Consider the following 25,324-nt stretch of genomic DNA (forward strand, 5'->3'; position numbering starts at 1 on the left):
TGGGGCGCTGCCTGCTGTCCTTCCCCCCCCCCCCCACCCCCTCTTTGACCACTCAGACACACGGGAAGGTTTTAAAGATTTTTTTTTTTTTAATTATTTTTTCTTCTATATTTTTTTTATTAAAAAAAAAAAAAACCAAAAAAAAAAACAAAACCAAAACAAAACCCCATCCAAACCCGAGAGGGAAAGGGAACCCCCCCGCCCCCGCAGAAGCATCACAGATGGCAACGCCGCTTCTGCACACCTCACTTGGAAGCAGTGAGCGCTGCGGGGGGGGGCAGGGATGGGGGGGGGCTCTGCAGTCCCTATCGGGACGTCCCCACCGCCCCCTTTCTTCCCCTCCCCCCCCCGGGATGGTTTGGACGATGCTCCGAAGCAGCCACAGATGTTCCCCCGCTCCCCCCCTCCCAGAGCCCAGCGCTGTCCAACCCCTTCGGGGCAGAGCGGCGGGGTGCGGGTAAAGCTAAGCGTGCCCCCCCGTGCGGTGATCGATGCACACAGCAGCGCGTCGCTCGTTGGGGGTTGGGGGGGGTCCGTGTGCACCGCCCGGGGCTCTGCCCCCCCACGGGGGTCACCGCGGCGTGTTGGGGGGGCGCCATGCCGGGACCGCCGCCCCCACGGGCCGTATAACCGCGGCGGGTCCGACTGCCCCGCGGCGCTCAGCCGCCCCCCCCGCGGCTCCGCTGCTCGCCGGGACGCACAGCCGCGGGGCGGAGCGCATCGCGGATGGCGGTGAAGGACGGAGCGACAACTCGGCGCGCTGCACTGAGACTCACTTTAAATTAACTTAAGAGACAAAGAAGCAACAGAAAAAAAAAGACCCCCAGGGTTCGCTCCGCAGCGCAGCGCGCGGGGATCCTCAGCTCCTCCTCCGCCGGCACGACGGGCGGCCCCGCGCTGCGCTCCCTGCGGGGTTTTCTTTTTTTATACCTTTTTTTTTTTTTTTTTTTTCTTTTTTTAATCTTTTTTGGCGGATGCGGAACGCGAGAGCGGCCGGGCCGGGCGGGGGGAGGCGCCGCTCTGCTGCGTGGGGGCGTCGGGGCGCTCCCACCCCACGGCACCGCGGGCACCGTCCGGCACGGCCGGAGGGAGGGGAGCCCCGCACCGCTGCGCCGCCCGCGCTCACTTATGGCGTTTGGTGCTTTTCCTCTTCCTCCTCTTGAAGAAACAGCAGCACCTGCGGCCACACGGACGGGGATGGGGGGGTGGGAACGGGATGGGGGGGTGGGGGGGGGAAGGAGGGGGAGAGGGGTGGAGGGACAGAACGATGGAGGGAGAAAGGGACAGAGGAGGGATGGAGGGATAGAAGGATGGAGGGAGAGAGAGGGATGGAGGAACAGAGGAACAGGATGGAAAGACATTGACAGGGATGGAGGGATGGAAGAACAGAAGGATGGGATGGAGGGACAGAGGGGTGGAGGGGGAGAGGGATGGAGGGACAAAGGGACAGAAGGATGGGGACAGATTGACAGAAGGATGGAGGGATAGAAGGATGGAGGGAGAGGGATGGAGGAACGGAGGAAGAGGATGGAGAGACAGATTGACGGGGATGGAGGGATGGAAGAACAGGACGGGATGGAGGGGGAGAGGGACGGAGGGGGAGAGGAGGGATGGAGGAACAGAGGGACAGAAGGATGGAGGGAGAGAAGGATGGAAGAACAGAAGGATGGGGGATTAAGGGACAGAGAGAAGGATGGAGGAATAGGACGGGGGGAGGGAGGGCCCATCAGTGCCTGAGTGTGAGGGGAGCAGCGGCCCCGCGGGGTTCGGGGCACACAGCCTGAGATCCCCGAGAGCCCCACCCGGCGCTGCCCCACAGCCCTGCAGGGACTGCGTGTGCTCTGCGTGGGGAACCCATCACGGTGGCACCGAGCACTGCGGCGCTGTCCCCGTATGGTGGCTGTGGGGCGGGGAGGGGGCGCGGTGTGGGGCTGGGGGTGTCCTTACTTTGTATCGTCGGTCACCTCCACTTCGGTGGGGGCGGTGATGGGCGCGTTTGAGTGCCCCGCCGTCGGGTCGTCCGTGTTCAGCTCTCCGTTGGTGGAGCTCATCACCTGTGGGGGGGGCACACGTCAGTGCGGGGCCGTCCTGTGGGGCGGGGGGGGGCCGTCCCGTGGGGCCTCAGCCCTCACCCCACAGCAGTCGCGGGTGGCGGCCCCACACGGTGGGGGTCCGGGCTCCCCTCTCTGGATGGCGGATTGCGGCTCCTGTGTTGCTGTGCTCTGCCCGGCCAGCCCACACCGCCCCCTCCCAGCGCCCAGCAGCTCTGAGCCCCAACACGGCCGTGCTGAGGCGCTCAGCCCCCAAAGGCTCCGCGGCACCGGAGGTCCCCTCGGCGCGGCAAAGGCAGCCCGGTGCTGCAGGCCCCGCGGTGAAGCCGGGCCGCCCCGCTGCCGTGGGACCACCAAACCGTCACCCCCCGCCCAGAGGAAGAGCGGGGAGCGGCCCAGCGCGGGATGAGGGGCAGCGGGGGGGGGGGGGGGCGACCCACCGCCAACCCGCAGAGCAGTGGGGCCGAGCAGCAGCGATGGGACGAAGCGCAGACGGAGGGAGCGGCGCGGCGCAGCCAGGGGGGACCCGGGGGTCCCCAGCACAGCACAGCGCCCCCCCCCGAGCCGAGGGCTGCCCGGGGCAGGGCGGACAGAAGCAGGGCTCCAAGCAGTCGCCCCATCCCAGCGATGGAGGAACGTCCCGCAGCGGTAACGGCGCGGTGTCCGTCCTGCGGTCCGCAGCCACAGCCGCGTCCCGGCAGCACAGCACGGCTGGCCTGCTCTGCCCCGCGCCCCCCTGCCCTCGGCGCGTGGTTGTGTGTACCTGCACGGACCCCCCGAGCCTGCCGGCTGCCAGGCGAGCTCCCCCGGGCTCCTCGGCGGGCTGCCCGCCAGCGTGAGCATCCCACTGCTCCGTCCCCTCGGGCGGCTGCTCGCGGCAGGCGGGAGGAAGAGGATGGAAAGAAACAAAAGAACAGAAAAGAGGAAAAGAATGGGGGTGGGGGGGGGTGGGGGGCAGTGGGGGGGGGGCGAGAAGAGTGGCGGGAAGGAGTCGAGAAAGTAAGACATGCAAAAGCAAAAGCCGTGGCCGGAGCAGCTCGGAGGGGAGGCGCTGGCGCAGCTCTGTCCCCTGCGGGAGCTCCGGGCTGTGGGATCCTCGGGGGGGGAACCCGGGAGGGCCGGAGCCGCGCGCCGCCTCTGCCCCATCTCTGCCCCATCTCTGCCCCATCCCGACTGCAGCGCACAACGGGGTCCGGGCGTCCCCGGGTGGGAGCGCTGCGGCCTCAAGGAGGGCCGTGGATGGAGGGCTGCGCTGCTCAGCCCTCAGAGGGACACCGTTCCCCAATGGGCAGGCAGTGCTCAGCGCCCCACACACAGCGCTGCCGCCCCACACACAGCACTGCCGCCCCACACACAGCACTGCCGCCCCACACACAGCACTGCCGCCCCCAGGGCTGCGCAGCCGCCAGGCCAGGGCTGAGGATCGCTCATCTCCCCACACACGCCCGGCGTGGGGCCACACGCAGCCCCACACCCCGAGGCCGCAGCAGCCCCTCCTCACTCCAGCTCTGCCCCACCGATGAGCGACCGCAGCCGGATCAGCAAATCCCAGCAGCCGTCATCCCCAGCGCCGCGCCGCCATCCGTGGGCACCGACAGGCAGTCCGGGCTGCCCCCTCCCACCCCAGCGCCCCTCGGGTCGGCCGCCGGGACGCGGCCCCACTGCCAGCGCCGGGGCTGCGGGGAGGCGCTGCGGAAGGCCGAGCTGCGCTCACCTGGTGTTTGGTGTGTGGCTGTGCTTTGTCTCTGCTCGGGGGCTGCACCTGCACCTCGCTGTGCATCGTGCCGATGGGGGTGGGCTGGGGGTACAATGAGCACAACGTCAGCCGTGCCAACCTGTGGCCAGGGAACAAAGCAGCCCCCGAACCCCAACCCTCAGCCTCAGCCCCCCCCCCCACCTCCTCCCCACGTCAGGGCTGACCCCCCCCGCCATGAAGCGTTGGCTCCAGGAGCCCCACGTTGCCGTGTGACGGCTCTAACAGCACAGCCCGGCTTGGAGCCCCCCCCGCCGCCCCCTCCCCACTCACCAGCGGTTTCCCGGCCCAGTCGTATTCGTAGTCGAACACATAACCGTTCCTCTCAAACAGATCCGTGAAGAGCTTCCGCAGGTAATCGTAGTCCGGCTTCTCAAAGAAGTCCAAGCGCCGCACGTAGCGCAGGTATGTGGCCATCTCCTCTGCGGGGACAGAGGGGGTCGGTGGGGGCGGGGGGTGGCGGTTTGGGGCCGGGTTTGGGGCCACGCTGAGCGGCCTCACCTGGGAAGTTCTCACACAGCACCTCCACCGGCGTGGCTCGTTTGGTGTCCCCGATCTTCTGATACCTCTCCTTGAGTGTGTCCGCCTGGCGGGGGGAGAGGGGTCAGAGGGGGGCAGGGGGGGCAGCTGGGACGTCCCCATAGCACGGGGGGGGGGGACGCCCGCAGGGGCGGTGCGGCACAGGGGGGGCTCCGCGCAGCCCCCAACCCATTACCTTCAGGCCCTGCCAGGGAAGGCTCCCGCGGAGGAAGTACATAAACATATGGCCCAACGCTTCCAGGTCGTCCCTGCGGCTTTGTTCTGAGCAGACACGGCAGCGGTGCTGAGCGCCTCCTCCCCAACCCCCCCTTAACCCCCACAGCCCCGCAGCCCATACGGCCGCATGGGCAGCCCCACAGCCCCCTCCCCGCCCCACGCGCCCCCCCGTACCCTTCCCGAGGTGGGTGTTGATGCTCATGTAGCGCGCCGTCCCCGTCAGGCTCTTGTGCTCTCTGTAGGGGATGTGTTTTTTGGTCTCGGGGTCGATGTACTCTTTGGCCAGGCCGAAGTCGATGATGTGGATGGTGTGCTGCCGTTTGCTGCCCGGCCGCCCCACCAGGAAGTTCTCCGGTTTGACGTCTCTGTAGATGAGGCTTTTGGTGTGGACGTACTCCATCCGTGTGATCTGAGGGGCGGCGGTGGAAAGGGGGGGGTTTGGGGGGGTCGGTGGGGTGGGCGCAGCTCCCCAGGCCGTGCTGCTGGGGCTGCCTGCCCCCCCCACCCCCTCCTGCCCTCCCTCACCAGCTGGATGGCGATCATCAGGACGGTTTTGAGGGTGAAGGTGCGGTCGCACAGATCGAACAGATCCTCCAGGCTGGGGCCCAGCAGCTCCAGCACCATGGCGTTGTATTTCCCGCAGGGGCCGAAGTAGTAAACCTGAGGAATTCCTTCTGCGAGAGAGGAGCGGGGGGGTGGGGGGGCTCAGAGCTGTGCCCACAACCCGGGCGGGTGGGTGGGTGGGTGTGGGGGTGGGTATGGGGGGCAGCTCCGGGCCGCACCTGCATTGCCGAGCTGCTTGTAGAAGCGGTACTCCAGGTGCAGCTGCGGGGCCCGAGACTTGATGGGCTCCTGCGAGGAGGGAAGCGGTGCTCAGCGCTGCTGGGGGAGGCCCTGAGGTCACCCCCAACCCCGCCCTGCAGGAGGACTCACCAATTTGATCGCTACGTATTCGTTGGTGTAGAGGTTCTTTCCTGCAGGGAAACACCAACAAAGGGCATCGCCAGTCAGGGGGGTCCCCATCCCCATCCCCATCCCCCCATCCCATCCCCATCCCCATCCCCACCCCCCACCCCCCCACGCCCACCGCCCTGCAGCCCAGGAGGACCTTCCCACCCACAGCTCCCAAAGGCTGAGCTGCAGTGCCCACACAGCTCAGCACAGCAGTGCAGCAGCCCCCCCAGGACCCCCCCGTGCTGCCCCAGCTCTGCAGGACGCCGCGCAGAGGGCCCCTCCTGCGGCACGGTGAGCGCGCGGGCGCTGCCCCACGGAGCTGCAGCTGTTTGGGGTTTCCTCTGAGCAATCTGCTCCTCCTGGCACGAGATCCCGTCTGAAGCCACCTGAAGCAGCAATAAATCCTCGCTGGGTGACAGCAGAGCGGGCCGCTGAGCGGGGTGATGGGGAGGGGATGAATGGGGGATAGGAAGGGAGCGGGGAGGGCTGGAGCTGCTGCCCCATCCCATGGAGATCCCAACACAGTGCTCTGCGGGGACAGCAATGGAAAGGCAGAGCCGGCCGTGGTTTGGTTACACCCTCTGCTCCTGGTTATTCACCGCAGTGCTGGGAGGATGGGGGGAAGAAGGGGAGAAGAAAAGCAATGGGGGCTGCAGCCCGGCCAGACGGACACCGTGAATCCGAAGGTCAGCCCCAGCGATGGGCCTCGCGCGTCTCACAGCCCCGTGGTTCACCCCCCGTAATGTGGGGGCAGAGAGACCCACCGGCATCACTGCGCCCTGCGGCCCCCCCAGGCTGCTGAGCGCGGGGTGCGAAGGCAGAGGGAGCCAACAAAAAGCTCCAGGAGGGGAAAAGGGGGGGAGAAGGGAAGGAGGGCCGGGGGTGCTCAGCCCCACAGAAGGCTGGCTCCTGCACGGCCCCAAACTTGTCCCGCTTAGGGCCACGTGAACACCCAAAAGGTGCTGCCCGGGGTGGGCCCTCAGTGCCGCAGGGCCGCGCGGTGAAGCGAAGCAGAAAACTGAAATCCGAGCAGCGGAACGGGCGGCGGAGAGCAAATATTTGCCTTCGCAGAGGGCCCTTTGGCCCATCAGCACAGCACGGCCTCCAAAGCGGGCAGTGGGACGAGGCAGCCGCCCCCACACAGCACGGCTGCAGCGCAGCACCCGCAGCACGGGGAGGGCGGCTCAGACACTGTGAGCTGTGGGTGCTCCCCACAGCGCCCCACTGCTTTTAATGCCATCCAAGATTGGAAGCCCCGGGACTCCGCTCCCCCCTTCCCGCCCCCCTCCCCAGCGCTGCTTTGAACTCTTTCTGGGAAGAAAAGCTGAGCGATGGAAGTTTGACGTGGAAAGCGCAAAGCCGCCGCGCTTCCGCTGCGCTGCTGGAGACGGAAGCCGTGGGTGGGGAAAGGCGGCGCAGCGCCGAACCATCACAGATCCGCACACATTTACCGCCTCTGAGGTGCAGCTCCGGGGCAGCCCGGCTGGCTCAGGGTGCACACGGGAGGCAGCAGCGGCCCCGGGAGGAGAACCGCCCCCGGGACGGCACACTGTGTGCCCGGGGACACGGGGGGTGCGCAGCCTGCCCCGCTCCTGCGCACAGCGCGGCTCCCCAACCTCCCCCTCCATCACCCGCCCTGCCCCAAAGCTCACAGCTCCGCCCGGCACTGACCGAACCCCCGCGGGTATCGGCTGTGTGTTGGCACGGCCCTGCCAGCACTGCAGGCCTCCCCTGCCCCACAGTGCCCACCGGGGACGTGAAATCCCATTGGGAACCTACCAGGGCGCCTGGGGTCACAGAAACACAGAACGGCCCGGCCTGGGAGGGACCTCAGGGATCGTGAAGCCCCAAATGCCCCCTCCCACTGCATGCAGGGCCACCAACCTCCCCATTTCATACCAGCCCAGGCTGCCCACGGCCCCATCCAACCCGGCCTTGAACACCTCCAGGGATGGACGGGGCATCCACAGCCTCTCTGGGCAGCTGTTCAGCACCTCCCCACTCTCACAGTAAAGCACTTCCCCCTGACATCCACCCTCAGTCTTCCCTCCTTCAACTTCAAACCATTTCCCCATGTCCTGCTGTTATCCACCCTCTCAAAGAGTTGCCTCCCCTCCTGTTTAATAGGTACTGAAAGGCTGCACTGAGGTCACCCCGCAGCCTTCCCTTCTCCAGGCTCAACAAGCGCAGCTCCCTCAGCCTGTCTTTGTAGGAGAGGTGCTGCAGCCCTCTGATCACCTTTGTGGCCTCCTCTGGACCCTCTCCAACAGCTCCCCGCCTTTCTTGTATTGGGGGCCCCACACCTGGACGCAGTACTGCAGATGGGGCCTCACGAGGGCAGAAGGGGACAGTCCCCCCCATCCCTGCTGCCACCCCTCTGCTGACGGAGCCCGCGATCGCTGGGAGAGAGCGATGCTCCCCACGACGAACCCAAAGGAATGGGAATGGGGAGAGACGGACGGAGCGCTGCTGTGGGGCCTCCACCCCACGGCGTATGGGAGAGGGGGCGCTGAGGAACAGAACCCCCCCGGGTTGGGGGCGCACACAGCGCCGTGCAGAGGACAGGGAGGGCAGAGCAGCAGAGGGCCGTTCTCACCTAAGCGGAGCTCCCCGAAATTGCCGCATCCGATCTTCTTTCCGACGCGGAAGTTGGGACCCACCATTAAGACTCCCGAGTTGGTTCCGGCGCTCCGACTTCCATGGCTGCTCCTTCCTCCACCCGTTTTGGACATCCTTTTACCTTCCTCCAGCTCCCCTTTCCCTCCTCTCTTATCAAAATCCATCAGTTTGTGATACCCCGGCCTCTCCACGGTTACGCCGCTGCCATACAAATCCCAGAGCTGCTGAAAGTCGAGGTCGGAGGGGGGGGGGGGGGGAGGAGAACAGAAGCGGGGCCGCCCCGGCTCAGTGCAGCATCCCGGTGTGCGGCGCTGGGACGAGCCGGGCTACTGCAGTGTCGCTGCTTCCCGAGGCGCTGCCGGGGCGGTCATCGTCGCCGCTCACGAGGAGATCTTTGGTGGAGAGAACATCCTGCACGGCGTCCTCCCAGCGCCCGGAGAGCTGCGGAGGGATGGGAGAAAGGAGAGGTGTAAGGAGGGGCTGCGTGCGCCCACCGCCACCCGGCACCGTGGGGATGGGAGAGGGGTGGGGGCAGAGCGGAGCTGAAACTGCTGCCCTATGTGGAGTCCTATGTGGGGAGGGAAAGCATGCGGTGTGAGCCAGAAGTCATTGGGGAGGACAGGGTATGCATGGAGGGTGGTTGGCAGAAGGGGCTGAGCCCTACGGGGCAGGGCACACAGCACGGTGCTGCTATGGGGCACAGAGCTGAGCCCTACAGGGCAGGGCACACAGCACGGTGCTGCTATGGGGCACAGAGCTGAGCCACAGTGCTGCTATGGGGCACAGAGCTGAGCCACAGTGCTGCTATGGGGCACAGAGCTGAACCACAGTGCTGCAATGGGGCAGAGAGCTGAGCCCTACAGGGCAGGGCACACAGCATAGTGCTGCTATGGGGCACAGAGCTGAACCACAGTGCTGCAATGGGGCAGAGAGCTGAGCCCTACAGGGCAGGGCACACAGCATAGTGCTGCTATGGGGCACAGAGCTGAGCCACAGTGCTGCTATGGAGCACAGAGCTGTGCCACAGTGCTGCTATGGGGCACAGATCTGAGCCCTACAGGGCAGGGCACCCAGCACAGCACTGCTATGGGGCACAGAGCTGAGACCCAAGCACAGCGCTGCTATGGGGCACAGGGTTGAGCCCCACACAGGAGGGCACCCAGCACAGCACTGCTATGGGGCACGGAGCTGAGCCCTACAGGGCAGAGCACCCAACACAGCACTGCTATGGGGCACAGAGCTGAGCCCCACAGGGCAGGGCACCCAGCACAGTGCTGCTATGGGGCACAGAGCTGAGCCACAGTGCTGCTATGGGGCACAGGGTTGAGCCCCACAGAGAAGGGCACCCAGCACAGCACTGCTATGGGGCACAGAGCTGAACCACAGTGCTGCTATGGGGCACAAAGCTGAGCTACAGTGCTCCTATGGGGCACAGAGCTGAGTCCCACAGGAGGGCAACCAGCACAGTGCTGCTATGGGGCAGAGAGCTGAGCCCTACAGGGCAGGGCACCCAGCACAGCACTGCTATGGGGCACAGAGCTGAGTCCCAAGCACAGTGCTGCTATGGGGCACAGAGCTGAGCCACAGTGCTGCTATGGGGCACAGGGTTGAGCCCCACACAGGAGGGCACCCAGCACAGCACTGCTATGGGGCACGGAGCTGAGCCCTACAGGGCAGAGCACCCAACACAGCACTGCTATGGGGCACAGAGCTGAACCACAGTGCTGCTATGGGGCACAGAGCTGAGCCCCACAGAGGAGGGCAACCAGCATAGTGCTGCTATAGGGCACAGAGCTGAGCCCTACAGGGCACGGCACCCAGCACAGAGCTGCTATGGGGCACAGAGCTGAGCCCCACAGAGGAGAGCAATCAGCATTGTGCTGCTATGGGGCACAGAGCTGAGTCCCACAGAGGAGGGCACCCAGCACAGCACTGCTATGGGGCACAGAGCTGAGCTACAGTGCCGCTATGGGGCACAGAGCTGAGCCCTACAGAGCAGGGCACCCAGCACAGCGCTGCTGTGGGGCACAGAGCTGAACCACAGTGCTGCTATGGGGCACAAAGCTGAGCCCCACAGAGGAGGGCACCCAGCACAGTGCTGCTATGGGGCACAGGGTTGAGCCCCACAGAGCAGGGCACCCAGCACAGCGCTGCTATGGGGCACAGAGCTGAGCCACAGTGCTGCTATGGGGCACAGAGCTGAGTCCCAAGCACAGCGCTGCTATGGGGCACAGAGCTGAGCCCCGCAGAGGAGGGCACCCAGCACAGCGCTGCTATGGGGCACAGAGCTGAGCCACAGTGCTGCTATGGGGCACAGAGCTGAGCCACAGCGCTGCTATGGGGCACAGAGCTGAGCCCCAAAGAGGAGGGCACCCAGCACAGTGCTGCTATGGGGCACAGGGTTGAGCCCCACAGAGGAGGGCAACCAGCATAGTGCTGCTATGGGGCACAGAGCTGAGCCACAGTGCTGCTATGGGGCACAGAGCTGAGTCCCAAGCACAGCGCTGCTATGGGGCACAGGGTTGAGCCCCACAGAGAAGGGCACTCAGCACAGTGCTGCTATGGGGCACAGAGCTGAGCCCCGCAGAGGAGGGCACCCAGCACAGTGCTGCTATGGGGCACAGGGTTGAGCCCCACAGAGCAGGGCACCCAGCACAGCGCTGCTATGGGGCAAAGCACTGTGGGCGTGCAGCTTCCTACGAAGCACAGTGAGGATGGTGGCCCTGCAGGAGGAGGGCTGCGAGGATCCCTGCGGGTCAGACAGGCGCAGAGCAGCTGACGGCCGTGCGGCTTCGCTTTGTGCCATGCAGGTGGACGTGGGGCCCCACCGTGCCGTGGCACAGACACCAGCACCTGGACGAGAGGTGTGGGTCAGAAGGACAGCAGCCCGAGGCACAAAACGCCCCTCTGCTCACCATCGGGCAATACAAACATCAGTACAGAGGCGGAGCGGAGGGACAGACGGCCGGCCGGGCGCACACACAGCCGCCACAGATGGGTTTCTGTCCCCAGAGGGGCTGCAGTCCCCTCCGCTGCCCTCCACTTCTGCTGCACCACCGGCAGCCCTCGGCTGTGCTATGCGGGTTAACCAAGCACAGCCAACCGCCTGCAGCACCCGAGTGCAGGAAATGAGCACAGTGCCAGCCCCGACGCTCAGCCAAAGCCCGTCAAACTTTTCACTGGCTCGCAATAGCTATTAGTGATAATAGAAAAAGGCTTCTTGGGCTAAAGGGGGTACGGGATGGGGGTGAGGGGTGAGGGAGGGTCTGAGAGCACTGTCAGACAGCCCGGGAGCTGCAGGGCTGCCCCTCTCCCCATCCAACAGCACAGCTCGTTTTGGGGCGCAGCGCCTGCAGGAGGGCTGCAGCGGGGGAGGCTGAGCGGTGGGGCCTTTAAGGGCTCCGTCCCTGCAGGCTCTGAGCTGCCATCTCTGGGGCACTCTGCAGAACACCCCGAGGCTTCGGCCGCTCCTCACCGTGCCACGAAACCCACGGGGAGAAGCGCCGCACCGCGAGGCATCGGCAATGGGGACAGCGAGCAGCCCGGGGCGTGCGGGGCAGGAAAGGGCGGGGGGCGATGCTCAGAGCGGGGCCTCCCCGTGCTTTGTTCCCCCACCCCACAGCACATCCCGCTCCCTCTGCTCCCTGACGCGGTCTGAAACCGAACCCTGCAGCATTTGCAACGTGAAGAGCCCCGACTTTGGGAAGCAGAACCAAAAGGCGCCGCAGACGGAGGCGAAGCGAGCAGCAGCTCCACGGAACGGAACCACACAACGCTGCGAGCCCCAATGGGGCCGCAAAGAGCTGCCGTCCTCCGCTGGGTTCCCTCATCTGCCCCGGGGTGTGCGCTCAGAGGCTCCTGCCTGAGGCTGCAGGGCTGGAAAGGTGTGTGCATAACGTCCCTTTCCCGTGCAGAGGAACCCCGTGGTTCATACAGCGCCATTGGGGCACACTGTTCTGGGCCCTCCACGCACAGACGCCGTTCCCAGCATGAAAAGAGAAGGAGAAGAGGGGGGAACAGAGGGGAGGGACCCCGGGGTGGCTGTCGGGGACAGCCTGCATCCCTCTGCTGCTGCTCATCGGTCCCCACGCGCCTGCAGGGTGGATGCCCAGCACTGCTGAACATGAAAGGAAACGCAGCCGCATCCACATGGGAGAGAAAGAGAAGCTTCTGAGAGCATCAGGAAGAAAAGCCCTCAGCACCGCACTGCCCCGAGCACAGACCTGCCCTGAGCACAGACCCTGCCCCGAGCACAGACCTGCCCTGAGCACAGACCTGCCCCGAGCACAGACCCTGCCCCAAAGGATGGCCCAGCAGCCGCCCACAGCGCTCTGTGCTCCTCGGGTATGGATGAGGGCTGGAGCTCCTCCTTTGGGCTCTTTGGGCAGCCCAAAGCTCTGCCCAAAGAGCTGTGAGGAAAGCCCTGTCCATGCAGCTATTGCAGGAGGGAAATCCAACGGGGCTTCCAAGATGTGCAAATAACCCAACCGTTCCTCATCTCCTGGGAATTTAACACCCCATCCCAATTTAAGGCAGCACCTCCAGCAGGGCAGGCAGCAGCAGCAGCCGACCGCAAGGCTCAGGGCAGTGTGGGCCGTCATCTGCTGCCCACCGCTCCGTGTGAGAAGGGAGAAGCTCACGGCGTGCACAAAACACGGCCTGGCTCTGCCTTGCTCTGTGCACTGAGGAGCCGTGGGGACGCTGCAGCACCAGGAGGTGTCCCGGCCAACCTACGGCCATAGCAGATGGGCTCCTTCCAGCCCAGCCTCCTCCCGAGCGCTCGGGGGAAGAGCAGCAGTGGCAGAAAGCGCGGCCATCCAATGGCAAAGGCAGCTCTGGGTGAGAGCTGTGCCACCACGGCACCGTGAGGGCCCGGCAGCCTCGCGGTGACATCTCTGCAGAGGGCTCGGAGCTGCAGAGCGAGCCGAGGGCTTTTTGGGGTGAATCCTATAAGAAAAGGAAGCCCTGGAAGCAGCTGCCCTCCCAGCATGGCACGGCACTCCGGGGCCGCTGCTGCCACGGCGCGTCTCCTCCCGGCCCCGCCAAGCGAAGCAGACGGCGCCCACAGCGCTCCTCACTGCGGCTGAGGCTCTCCCAGCTCTGCTCACCGCTTCCTCCTTCGCACACTCACGTCGGTGTCAGCACAACAGGAAGCTCTCATTGAGCAGCTGGCTGTGATGGGGGGCAGCGCACAGCTCAGCCCCAGGGCCGGGACTGCGGGGCTCACAGCGCCGACATCCCATTGATGGGGGCACAGCCCACAGCTGCTCCGTGTCGGCCCGGTCCAACAGCCCAATCCTCGTAGGGAAAAAACAACAACAACAAACCCCAACAAAACCCTCAAGTGGGGGAGCAAAGCTTTGAATCCAACGTGATCCGAGCATCCTTGCTCCAAACCTCCCCTCCCCTCCTGGCTCCCTGCTCCGGGCTGAGACGGCCCCGAGCCACGGAAATGAGAACGTTGGCATTAGGAAAGGACATAAATGAAAAGGAGGGATGGTTTTGCACTGAAGAAAGGAGATGCGGATCAGACGTGAGGATGAAGGCCTCTCCCAGGGGGCGGCGGGGCGCCGTCCCATAGGAGCCCCACGTGGGGGGGCAGTCGGCCCTCGGGTGGCACCGGGCGATCTTTAGGGTCCCCCCCAACCCAAACCACGATTCCACAAATGAAGGAAGCATTTGCTGTCTTTCGTCCCCACCCCTCCCCCCGATCCGAAGGGCGCTGTGAAAATGATGGGTTTTTTCTTCCTGAAAACGATGGGTTTTTCTCCCTGCCCCGCAGGACGGCCGTCCCCTTCCAGCCCTCCCACCTACCACACTTCTCCCCACGCCAGCAGCGCTCCCTTCCCTGCACACATCGCACGCTGCGCTCTCTTCCCCTCTCCTCCCATCTCCCCGAGGGATTTTCTCCCCGCTTCCAACCATTCCTGCAGCTCCTTCACGGACCGCCATACATCCCTCAACAGAGAACATTCGCTATCGACGGAGCGCTGCTGCGCAGCTCGGTGGCCTGACAAATGCTCAGCCCCACCGAGCTCTCACCATGCAAAACCAATAATGACTCACGCATGATTTCATGCAGATCTTTAGAGGTTACAAGCTGACACGTTCAAAACCATCAGGCTGCTGGAAAAGCACAATCTCAGCTGCTCCTGAGATCCCAGTGGCGGTGGGACGAGGCGGCCCCGCTCGGCATCAATGCTGAGCAATGCACCCACAGCCAAACGCAGAGCTCTGCCTCTCCCCGCATCTCCATCCAACACCAGCACACCTGCATGGAAAATATTAGCAGGGTTTTTACCACGGAGCAGGAAATGCCACGGCTGGGATCTCAGCAGCAGCGCAGGAACCAAGGAAAAAGCTAAAAATACTGCCCTAGGAAACGCAGTAATAATCCCAGTAAATATACAGATGCTAAAATAAGAGCAGGTCTGAAAAGGAGACCGAAAAGGATCAAACACAGCACATCCCATCGAAGAACCGAGCGCCCCACAGAGCACTCAGTGCTTGGGCTCAGCAGCCACAAACTCCAACTTCCAACTACAGACTCATAAAACCTACCGGAAAGAAAACACCGATGCTCTATCAGAGACCCGAATGCAAACAGCTCTGCGGTTGGCTGCGCGCTGCCTGCGAGCAGCACTCTGTGCCTGCGCTCACCCCGCTGTGAGAAGTGATTGTGCCCAACTCAGGCCCAGCAGCTCTGCCTACGTGTGCCTCACATCCATCTGAATGAAATGAGCTACGTGTGCCTCACAGCCTTCTGCGCACAGCCACTGGGATGGATGCACGGTGCACGTCAACAGCAGCAGTGCCAGGTCAGTGTGGGGTCGGGAGCAGCAGATCCTGGGGCAGGAAGGAGCTGGGCACCAAACCAGCGTGGGGTCGGACGCAGCAGGCTGTAGGGCGGGGGGCAGCTGGGTACCAACACCCCTTCCCCTCCCAGTCCTGCTGCAGGATGCCACCAGCACCTCCCACCTGCTCACTGCTGCCCTCCAACACCATCAGCAGCTGCTGGGCCGGCAGAGGCTCTGCTCCAAGCTGGGAAACTGAATGATGAACAGAAGACTCAGCTCCAGCCTGACACCCTGCTGCTTGCACCCCGTGCTCCCGTGCACAGGTTGGGCGGTCTCTGCTGGCACTGTAAGCAGGATGCTGGAGGTGACTGGAGCAGTAATCCTCGTGAGCAGTGGGAAAGATGCAGGCTCATCCTCTGCCCCTGCATGAAGTAACACGGGGCCGTAATTCTGCAGAATCCATCACATCTCAGCAGTTCAGCTCAAAGAGGCCAATTAGGACGCTGAAGTGGTTTCGGTTTTAGTCATGCAGACGCAGTAGTAGTAGGAGAGAGGAAGTTCCTGACAGACAAAGCAGAGCCTCTAACTGAGAGACCTGAGAAGGACGGCATCAGCCACAGCGCAGCTCCTCTGCTCGTCCCCGGGGACACTGCATGCAGCCCAGACACGATGCTGATGAGGCCTGCTGGGCTGCTGCTCTGCACAGCAGCAGTGATCAGTGGGGCCCTCCATACCCCAGCAGTGACTTGAACAAGTGGTCTCAGCCTCAAGCCCCACGCAGCCCTGCCAGCAGGTTTCCTATTGAAGCCCAACGAAGCATCCGCAGCGCACCGAGCTCTGCTTGGACACCAGATCCTAATTAAGTCCATGCTGCTGCTGGGGGGCAGAGCTGCAAAGGAACCGGCTGCCTTCCAGGAACCCACAGCAGCTGGCCAGCACAAACCTGCTCACCAGTCCCGTGAGAGCACTGTGAGCTGCACGGCCATCCCCAGCCCCAGCAAGGTTCAGAGCACATCCCAGCCAGATCCGCCCCGAGCTCTCCCAGTGCTCGCAGTTCACCCCCTGTGATGACCGAGGTTTGCTTCCAAGCCTGCTAACGCTGTGCAGAACAAGCTCCTGAGACTGCCTGCATCCCACATCAACAAGTTCTATTGGTACTTTGGGCACTGGAGAAGCCCAAGGAGCTGCTGCCCCACCAGGTGCCACGCAGCAGCATCCGGGAGATAAGCACAGCACCTCACACATGCTCAGGGAGGACAGCCCTGTTCTGTATTTCAACCTCTGCCACCAGACGCAGACATTTTATTGCTATTTCTGCTTCAGCTGCGGGGAGAAGCCACAGTGAGAGCTCAGCCACACTTCCTGCTGCCTGGGCTCATGATTCTCCACCACCACGACCAACCATCACGCTGTCAGTGCCGGTGTCTGCGCCGTGCTGTGCTTTGGGAGCAGGGCAACAAAGCATTCCACGCTGACGTTGGGCTTCTGAGCCAGGTCAGCTCCCCCCACAGCACCTTCCTGCCCAGCCCTGGGCTCTCAGCCCGCAGCACTCACCGGGCAGAGGTGACGTGGAGGTTTCCACACCAATGGGTGATCCTCACCAGCAGCGTGGAACAGCCGCTTCCATTTCACAGCTCACTTCTGAGGCCGAAACACCTCCCCTGTGCCACTGCAGCCTGCAATAAGGTTAAGACCATCTCTGCCAGCACGCTGCTTCCCCAGCCCTGTCCCTGAATACTCCCATGTCCTCAAAAGCTAACACTTCTAAAAGCAGCATAAAGCACTGCTCGCCGTTCTCTCCATGAGGGATCTCAGCACACATCACGCACCGGAATGGATGCAAACCAAGAGCTGCCATCGGTTTCCCAGGCAGCCAGCAGAGAGGAAGGCTTTCTCCCCTCCTCCTCCGCAGCCACAGAAGTGCTGCACTTCTGCTCTGCAGCAGCAGCAGCCCGGGCTGATGCCCAGCAGAGGCTGCAGACCTGCCCAGCAACAGGCTTTGGGGCACCCGAGGACTTTGCTCCGCTGTTGGTGCCATAAGTGCACCTCACTGGAGCAGGAGAGCAGATGTTTTGGCAAGTGAGCGCCCGCTTCCCACCCCACAGCTGTGGGCTTCCTTCCCAGCCTGGCACTGGGGCTGCTTTGCATGGCTTGCTGTTCAGAAATGTTGGGTTTTTCCCTCTCCTCCTCCAAACACGCCGTTCTAAATGCACACGTGCAATCCAACGTTAGCGTGAGGATTTCATTCAGATGGATGAGGCTCCTGAAGACCTCCGAGCCCCATCGGGGGACACCAAAGCAGGGAGATGGGAGCACATCCTGCTGCCCCGCAAGGCTGGCTCACCTAACTTCATACCAGCACTTCTCCCCACGCTGCTGCAAACAGCACTGATGTAACCCTTCAATTTGCTCCCGTTTATGCAACCGCTGGAGGCTGAGGATGGAAAACAAACAAGGATGTAATAGCAACAACCCCAACCCCACACACCTCACAGACCCCACGGCCTCAAGTCCCACATGTGCTTCCTTCCAGCACAGAGGGATCAGCTGCAGTGAGGACAGGGGGCTCCACACCTGGTCTGCAAAGGGACAGAAGCGTTTCCCAACCCTTTTCCTATAACAAAGGGGACTCCTGGATGCACGTGGCTCCTTCCCTTCCTTCCCTCCCCAGGCCCAAGTTAGGGGACAGGCTCAGAACCTCCTGTCCACCTGGAGATTTCCTCCCTCCCAACAGCCAGGACACACCTCCCAGCACGCTGGGCACGAGCCCAAGCAGCAGCATTCATTGCTGTGCCTTCCTGCTGCTCCCAATTGCGAGCTCCAGGGGTTTGCCAGACAGCTGATGCAAAGGGTAAATGCCCTTTGGCTCTTACACTCTCTGCAGCTCGAGGTACTTCACTGAGGAAGTGCTGCTGCAGAAGAGGGAACTGAGGCACAACTGCCCACAGTGGGTGAACAGCCCTGGGACGTGCAGAGGGAGGGCAGGCTGTGCTCCCCCCCCCACAGACAGCTCAGAGCACGGGGATCCCAGGGTTCAGCACTGCAGCCAAAGGCACCGATCCCTCAGGGGACAACACAGACCTGTGGCTGGGGAAGCGCTCTGCACCAGAGGGCATGGAGCAGGCCCCCAGGGAACTGCTCACTCATGCATGAGGACTGGGGGCACTCTGAGCCCTGCAGCAGGGAGGGGAAGCCAGGAGTTCACACTGTACCATAAGGAAGCACATCCACTGTGCTCCAGCCCCACAGACCCCAAGCTCAGGCCCAGGCTCCGTGCAGTGCCTGCTGGCTTGTGCACTGCCACGGTGAGCTGCATGCCAGCAGGCTTCCCCCGGCCCATCTGGGGACTGTCACTCCACACAGATCCTCCTGGCCTCACGTCATGCGTATCACCACCAAACCCTCTGCTGCCAGCAGGATCCGGGTTGGCATAAACACTTTTAATAGTAGGAGCTTTTTTTTTTTTTTCCCCTTAACCCATATCCTTTTGACAGAACCAGGTTAGGAAGCAGCTGCACCGGCAGATCTGGGGTGGCCTTCTGCGATGCGAGGTGGGAAGAAAGGGGCCGAGCAATCACTTCCATCCCCAACATACAGCTCATTTCAACTCCCCTACGGGTTCCACAGAAGCAGGGGACACCGCCAGCAACTGAAGCAGCTCTGCTGTGTCCCAGCAGGGAGTCTGGGAGGTGGGGGGACGTGGGGTGCTGCTCCCACCAGCGATGAGGCTGCTTCCATTTCTGAGCTGCGGAGCTGCAGCACTGCCAAGCCGAGCGGTCCCACATTCCAACGAGCACTGCTTCTCCCCGTGCTCTCTCCCTCGGGCTGCCCAAAGCCTCACACACTTCCCAAATTGCTGCCAAATCTTCAGATTTGGGAGGGGAAGGAGAAGGGTGGAAGGGGGAGCTTCCAGAGGGGGTTCGCAGGGAAATCTCTCCCCTGAGCTGTCAGACTCCCTGCAGTGGGATGCCAGCACTGTTTCCCTTTTAGCACGGGCTCACTGCCGCCCTGCCTTACGCAGGGACAGCTTCCAGGGCCACCAGCAGGACCCAGGGCCCCCCCACCGCGTGGAAGGAGCAGCAAGGAGGCACCGTGCAATTAATCCTCCCTGCAGAGTAAGTGGGGCAGAGGGACGTGCCGTGGCACGGCAATATCCATCGGCTTACACACCAGCGTCAGCAGCGCCTTCGGAGAAGCAACGAGCCGTCCGCGGTGCGTTTCTCCTCCCACCCCCTCTATTACAAGGCTGAGCAGCTCAGGCCTTCCTCGCATCCTCTCCTGGAGGTACACAGGTGACCTGCTGTATTGATAGGTGGGGAAGCAGAGCAATACAGGACAGACACACCTCACATCTCCCCGTGAGATCAGGACAGCACCAAAGCAGGAGCACCACGAGGGCTGCAGATGGAGAGGCAGCCTCAGAGCTGCTACAGCTCAGGAGAGGGATGTGGACACGTGGAGACTCCTCGAGGGGTTCATCCAAAAGCCAACCACCTCTCAGACAGGGAGCTGTGGTGTAACCTCGCTGCTTCCTCCCCTTCCCTTACCTGCTCAAGACCTGCTTCTCCGAGCTCCACACAAAGGGATCATCTGTAGTGTCAGAGGAATGTGCAGGAGACACCCCCGTGAGGACCCGCTTCATGCTGCTGCTATTAATAATCTGGAACATTACTTGCATGTACAAACTGTCCCTTCTCCCTCATTTCTGGGCTCTCACTTCTGTGAGCTGTCCCAGAAAGCCCAGCCAACACACGCTCACCCTTCCCTAGCACACACTTCCATCTGAAACCCAAATCTTTTGTTTCTGGTTCCTGCCACCTCTCCTGGTGCCTGCAGGCAGCACACCACTGCCCCGGCTTCTTCATTCATTATACAGCCCATCCACGGGCCTGACCCCCCTCAGCCCTTGTTACAGCAATGGCACAGTGCTGCTGGGTGCCCGCTGCAGCCTCAGGGGTGACACGAACCCCCCCAGGGCCCTTCATGGCTATGGATGGGCTGCAGATTGTGCTCAGACCGCACAGACTCAGCTCAGGTACTTCCACAGACAGCGCCAGGAGTCTGCAAAAGGGAATGAGCCAACGCCCATCTTCATTAACAGCCCCCTGGGCCTGGCTCCCCTGTGCTGGATGGGGCTCTGACAAAAGCCTTCACTTCCCCATCACGCTCCCAGTCACCCCAGCCGGGCTCAGCAGCATACGAGCTATTTTTTTTTTTTTTAATCTAAGCAGAACTCAGTTAAACAGTCAAGAATCCAACCAAGAGCGCAGAGCGCACGCAGCCAAGCAGAGGCTCAACGTGCAACTGAGGCAGAGCAGACTTCAGCGCCAGAGCTGGAAGTGGGAACTCAGCCTGGCTGCACAGTCAGAGCTGGGCAGAGAGCAGCGGGTTCCCCCCAGCAGCACGTCCTCACCAACCCACCTCCGGGATGCCAGCGCGGCCGGCAGGGGCTCACCGTGGGCCAGGCAGTGCCATTTGTGGCACAGATCGAGAAGGATGGCAGCAAGGTGAGCGAGGACAGGAGAAGCCATAAGCAGGTCCAGGACACGGGAAAGCCGCCATTCGCGGGACCACTGCGGAGCGTTTCACAGCCACCGAAGGCTGAAGCAAAAGCAAAAGCAGCAGAGCGTTTCTTCTCCGATGGGATTCTTTCAGCAGGAAGTCAGCCCGGCTGCCCGGACGCTCCCCCCCCCCGTTGGATGCGGCCCCAAACCTGCGCCTTGCCCCCGGCACTGGGACAGGCACACCCAGCTGCTCAGACATTTCCTCCCTGTGCTGCTGCGCTGCTGCTCAGCCCACGGGGCAACATGGGGCCCTCACAGACCTGTATGCACAGAGACCAAAGCATTTCCTGCAATCCCACCCCCCCCCCACAGATGTTCTTCTCTCAAACTTCTTCCTTACGGCAAATATTTGGAGTCCAGCAGGCATTCCTCATCGCAGGAACAAGTTAAATATTGGCCCTAAAACACCAGCAAGTGCCTTTCAACGATTTCTGGCTGGAGAAGCATTGCTCTGGACTTTGATTCCTGGCTCTGAGCAGAAATAGGAGCAAAGCACCCAGAGCTGCACTCCTGTCCCTGTCAGCATCTGGGAATGCCCCCCCCCGCTTCAGGTGTCTGCTGTCACCCCGCTGCAGTGCATCCTCTGCTTATTTCAAGACCTGCACTTGGATGCTCAGACCTGACGGGAGCAGTGGGTGCCCCCCAGGCTGCAGCTCAGCCTTCAGCACTGCTCCTTTGTGGTGTCTGTGCTGGGGAACACAGATGGAGGCTGTGAGCAAAACCATTGGGATAAGGGGAATCAGTGCAGCTGGGGGTGGGGGTATTCCAGGAGAGCACAGAATGGGCCGGAAAGCCCCATCCCTCTCCCGCTTTGAGCTGGGATTCCAGGCAGGGGGAGAACCAACTTCATCACCTCCAGCAGCCCGTGTCAAAAATGGAGAAGAAAAAGGGTCTCAAGCTGTCATTCCTACATCAACACGAACCCAAAAGCAAAAAGCAGTGACTTCCTCGTGGAGGACATCAGGCACTGAGGAGGTCTGCAAGAACAGAGCAGCACAGAGCCGTGCTCCTGCCAAGGAAAGCTTCACAAAATTCAAGTTCAACAGCAACGTTAGCCCCTGTTAATTAACTTAAGAACAACCCTCTTAGGAAGGCAAAGCCTGCGCATCACCTGCCAAGCACCTCGTTTGTCATTTGGAAAGCAAAGGCCAGGCCTTCTTCATTAAAAAACACATTAAACAAACAAAGGGCCACAGGACGCTCTCTGGTCAGTGCTATCCCTGGGAACAAACCCTCGTGGCTGTGGGTCACGCACCTCTCGACCCACTCATGTGAAGCTCTGCCTGCAGGCTGCTGTTTACCTGGATGGAGAAGCATTCCCTAAATCACAGAGCAGGGGAGCACTGTCCCTCACTGAGCTCCCCAAACTGCTGCAGTGTCACACCACGGTGCACGGAAGCAGCCAGCCCTGTGGTTTCCCATTCACTGCTTCACCCCTCTCCCGCCACAACAGGACGGTGCTGTCAGAACCCGTGAGAGGTTTGGGGAGAAAACTGCTGGTTCTGAACACATCAGGCCAACTATGAGGTGTGGAAGGGCTGAGCTGAGTTGTGTACCCCAAAGGGGCACCCAGCAGCACAGCAAAGGGATCCTGAGTGCCTCTGCCAGAGGTGTGCTGCCATGCTTTGTTCTACTGTGCAACAGGAGGCACCAGAGCTGGAGCAGGGATGTGGGGGGATCCCCAGGAGATGAAGGGCAGCCAGCACGGTGATGGGAGCCCACAAAAGAACCAATTGCTCAGCGTGCAGCTGCTCCAGAAGTCACCTCTCCGCCTCCCTCACTGCTCAGCCCTGTGCCTGCTCCACTGCCACAGCCCTCCAGGAGACGCTGACTGCCAGCAGGAAGCACGAGCATCCGTTCTAATTAAGAAAATAAACAGATAAATTAGAAATCCCACTATTTATAAGCTCACAAGGTGCTGGCTCCACGCACACAAGGGATTCCTGTAGCAAGCTCAGCCTTCCCCCCCCCTCTCAGCAGGGCAACGGGCTGAGGGTTTGGCAGCACGAGGTGCCATCATCCTGAGGCTTCGGTGTCAAAACCCAGCCATGCAGGTACTCAGCCTCCTGGCCACACAAAGGCTGGGGCTGTCAGCAGCTCTGCTGCCGCCGGAGCTCAGGCTGCACACACACACGGGATGGAGCAGCCACAGCACAGCACTGCTGCTCCCAGCACAGCGCTTCTCCTCGCCACGGCAGCTCAGGAAAGCACCGGGGGAAGGGGAGGGTACAGACTGCCCGAGCCCAGGAAACATGTTTACTGGCATGTTGCTCTCAGACATCATCTCCTCCAGCCCAGAGGGGGTGGGGGGGGAAATACTGATTGTCCACCAGCACCAGCCTCGTGCCGTTCCCATTGATCCGCTGAGTCACTCTCGTATTAGCAGTTTTGACAACACTCGGGCTGCACAGGAGCTCAGAAGCAGAATACAAAGCAAGAGGAGACGCAAAGCCTGGCGCTGCACCGGCGCAGGGGAGCACTGAGAGCAGAATTCGGAAACCTGCTGAACTGCAACTGCCAACTTCCTCCTCTCCACTCGCTGTTCTGAAGAGTGCGGCAACAAGAAAACCAAACACGAGCCACGCTGCGAGGGCAGCGACACAGAGCTCCATTCAGTGCTTCCTGAGATGCTGCCGGGCAGACGAACGTTCTCCCCTGCAAATCAAAGCCAACTGCACCCCGGCTGGTTCGGTACAGGCATAGAGGAGAGCAGCAGCTGTATTTGCAGAGGACTACAGAACCCGTTTATAGCCATTTATAAGGCATTATAGGTTTGTAGGCTGGCGACCAGGAGCTGCAATCCCGAGGCTGCGGGAGGGCAGCACCCTGCAACAGCAGGACGACCCCAACCACCCAACTGGGGAACTCGGGGCTCCCCCAGGTGCACACCAGTAAGAAGCTGCCACCAACCCAGCAGCACGCTCGGGTTCAATCATCACTGTGACCCTCCACCGGGCCCCAGCAGTGCTAAAACCATCCCTGACCAACGCTCCTACCCACAGCGCACCAAATTACAGCAAAACCCAACAAGTCTCTGGCAAGCCCCAGCCGCCAAGCCCACCCCAACACAGCAAAGGCCTCTCCCCGCCATCCCCACGGAGGCCTCCTGCCCTAATTCACAGCAATTCTCTTTCAGACGCACTGGCAAACACCAAACGCTCGCTCCCATCTGTTATATAAGGGCCAGCGCTCCGAGCTCGGCGGTGGCAGCACGGGGTGGGGGCAGAGGGCTGCACACCAACAGGACAGCCCAGCTGCCCCGTGAACTCACGCACTCCCCGGGATTTATGGCCAGCTATCCAACCACTTGTTGTGCAGAAGGTAAAACAGACAGATCAGTTAACGAGGCAACTTCCCAGCAACGCAGCGACGCGCCCTGTTCCCACACCAGCAGTGGTTTCATGCAGGACAGGGCCGGGCGATGGGTGACCTCCAGCTCGGGTCGGCTTCACCAACTTCACGGCTTCACTTCAGAAGCACACACAACATGGCTGGTGGCTGCCCGGACCACACGCCGTTCCCCCACGCCCAGCTCCCCCCCAGCAGCACAGCGTTCTCCCCTCGGGCTGAGAGCTCTGCTCCTCTCTCCGCACCCGAGCACGGGGGTGGGGGGGGGGGGTTGGGGGGGGTTCTGCTTCCCGCAGAGCGCTCCCCATCCGCAGAGCTCTCCCCATAGGGACGCAGTTCGCTCCGTGCTGGCGGGGCAGGACGAGGGGGAGGCCGCCTTATTTCCCCCCCCTCCCCGTTCCTCACATCCATCTTCAGCAGCTCGGCTGAAGAAAAAGAGCTCTTTTAAACACCGGACCCAGCACAGCCCCCCACCCCCAAACCAACGCTTCCCGACCCCTGCGGGGAAAGCAAAGCCCCTACAAAGGGCCCACGTCCTGCAGGCCCCGCCACAGCGGGCGGGGGGAGCGCACCCCGGCCCCATAGAGCCCCACAGAGCCCCACACGGCGCCTCGGGGCGGGGCGCGGCCCCGGGGCTGCACGGCGGCCGCACGGGAGGGCCCGCAGCCCCATCAGCCCCCCCCCCCCCCCGGTCCCCGCACCGCCCCAGGCCCGCTGCCCGCTGCCCGCTGCCCGCTCCCCGCCGCCGGCACCGCCCGGCCCGGCCTCCCCCGCCCCAACGCTGCCCGGTCCCGGTCGGGGCGAACCGCGGCAACAGGGCGGCCCCGGCGGCCGTTACCTCGGCGGGCCCTCAGCGCCGGGCCCCGCAGCCGCTGCCCCGCGGCCTGCCCATGGCGGCGCCCCCGGCCCGGCTCTCCTCACGCCGCCTCTCGCCTCCCCTCACCACTCCAGCCAGCGACACCGCTACGCCACCGGCGTAAGCTCCGCGCTCGCCCATGCGCCCCCCACCACGCCACCGGCGCAAGAGCCCTTCCTGAATACCAACTCCGGAGCGGAGCGCGGCGCAAGCGCAGTCGATGGGAGGATGGTGGCGCAACGGCGTTGGCGTAAAGCGCGGTCGAGAATAGGAGGCTGGAGGCGAATGGTGGGCGCGGGGCTTTACGACAGCGCGGCGCGCTTTACGGCAGCGCCGTGCTCGGCGGCTGTGGGCGGGACTTCCGCTTAACTCCCTGTTGACCGGAGCGCTCGGTGCGGTGTTCGGCCCCGCCGTGGGAGGCGGATTGTGTGCTGCCTGCCGTCCTTTATAAAGGACGGGCCCCGCTACAGGGGGTGGGCTCACGCTGCCTGCAGTTTCTGCTGGGGGACAGGCCCAGTTGCAGGGGACAGGCCTTGCTATAGGGTAAGAGCTGTGCTGTAGGGGACAGGCCCTACTCTAGGGCAAGAGCCGTGCTATAGGGGTCAGGCCCTGCTATAGGGGACAGG

General features: G+C 62.8%; 1 protein-coding gene across 8 annotated transcripts; it reads right to left on the minus strand.

The window, feature by feature from the left end:
- Window positions 1–931: 931 nt before the first annotated feature.
- CSNK1G2 (casein kinase 1 gamma 2) lies at window positions 932–25,055 on the minus strand. 8 transcript variants are annotated; one of them, XM_040653681.2, is made up of 13 exons: window positions 24,888–25,055; window positions 8,111–8,574; window positions 5,494–5,534; window positions 5,343–5,412; window positions 5,086–5,234; window positions 4,735–4,969; window positions 4,520–4,605; window positions 4,306–4,390; window positions 4,078–4,226; window positions 3,766–3,849; window positions 2,815–2,919; window positions 1,948–2,054; window positions 932–1,177 (listed from the first exon to the last, which is right to left on the minus strand). In XM_040653681.2, the coding sequence occupies exons 2-13, from the start codon at window positions 8,295–8,297 to the stop codon at window positions 1,123–1,125; spliced, it is 1,353 nt and encodes a 450-aa protein (XP_040509615.1). In that variant the 5' UTR covers window positions 8,298–8,574; window positions 24,888–25,055; the 3' UTR covers window positions 932–1,122. The 8 variants fall into 8 exon arrangements, with proteins under 8 accessions (XP_040509615.1, XP_040509614.1, XP_046760608.1 ...); XM_040653680.2 differs by lacking the exon at window positions 24,888–25,055 and adding an exon at window positions 24,681–24,807; XM_046904652.1 differs by lacking the exon at window positions 2,815–2,919.
- Window positions 25,056–25,324: the final 269 nt, after the last annotated feature.

The sequence above is a fragment of the Gallus gallus genome, chromosome 28 (genome assembly GCF_016699485.2).
Source record: "Gallus gallus isolate bGalGal1 chromosome 28, bGalGal1.mat.broiler.GRCg7b, whole genome shotgun sequence".
NCBI classification, from domain to species: domain Eukaryota; kingdom Metazoa; phylum Chordata; class Aves; order Galliformes; family Phasianidae; genus Gallus; species Gallus gallus.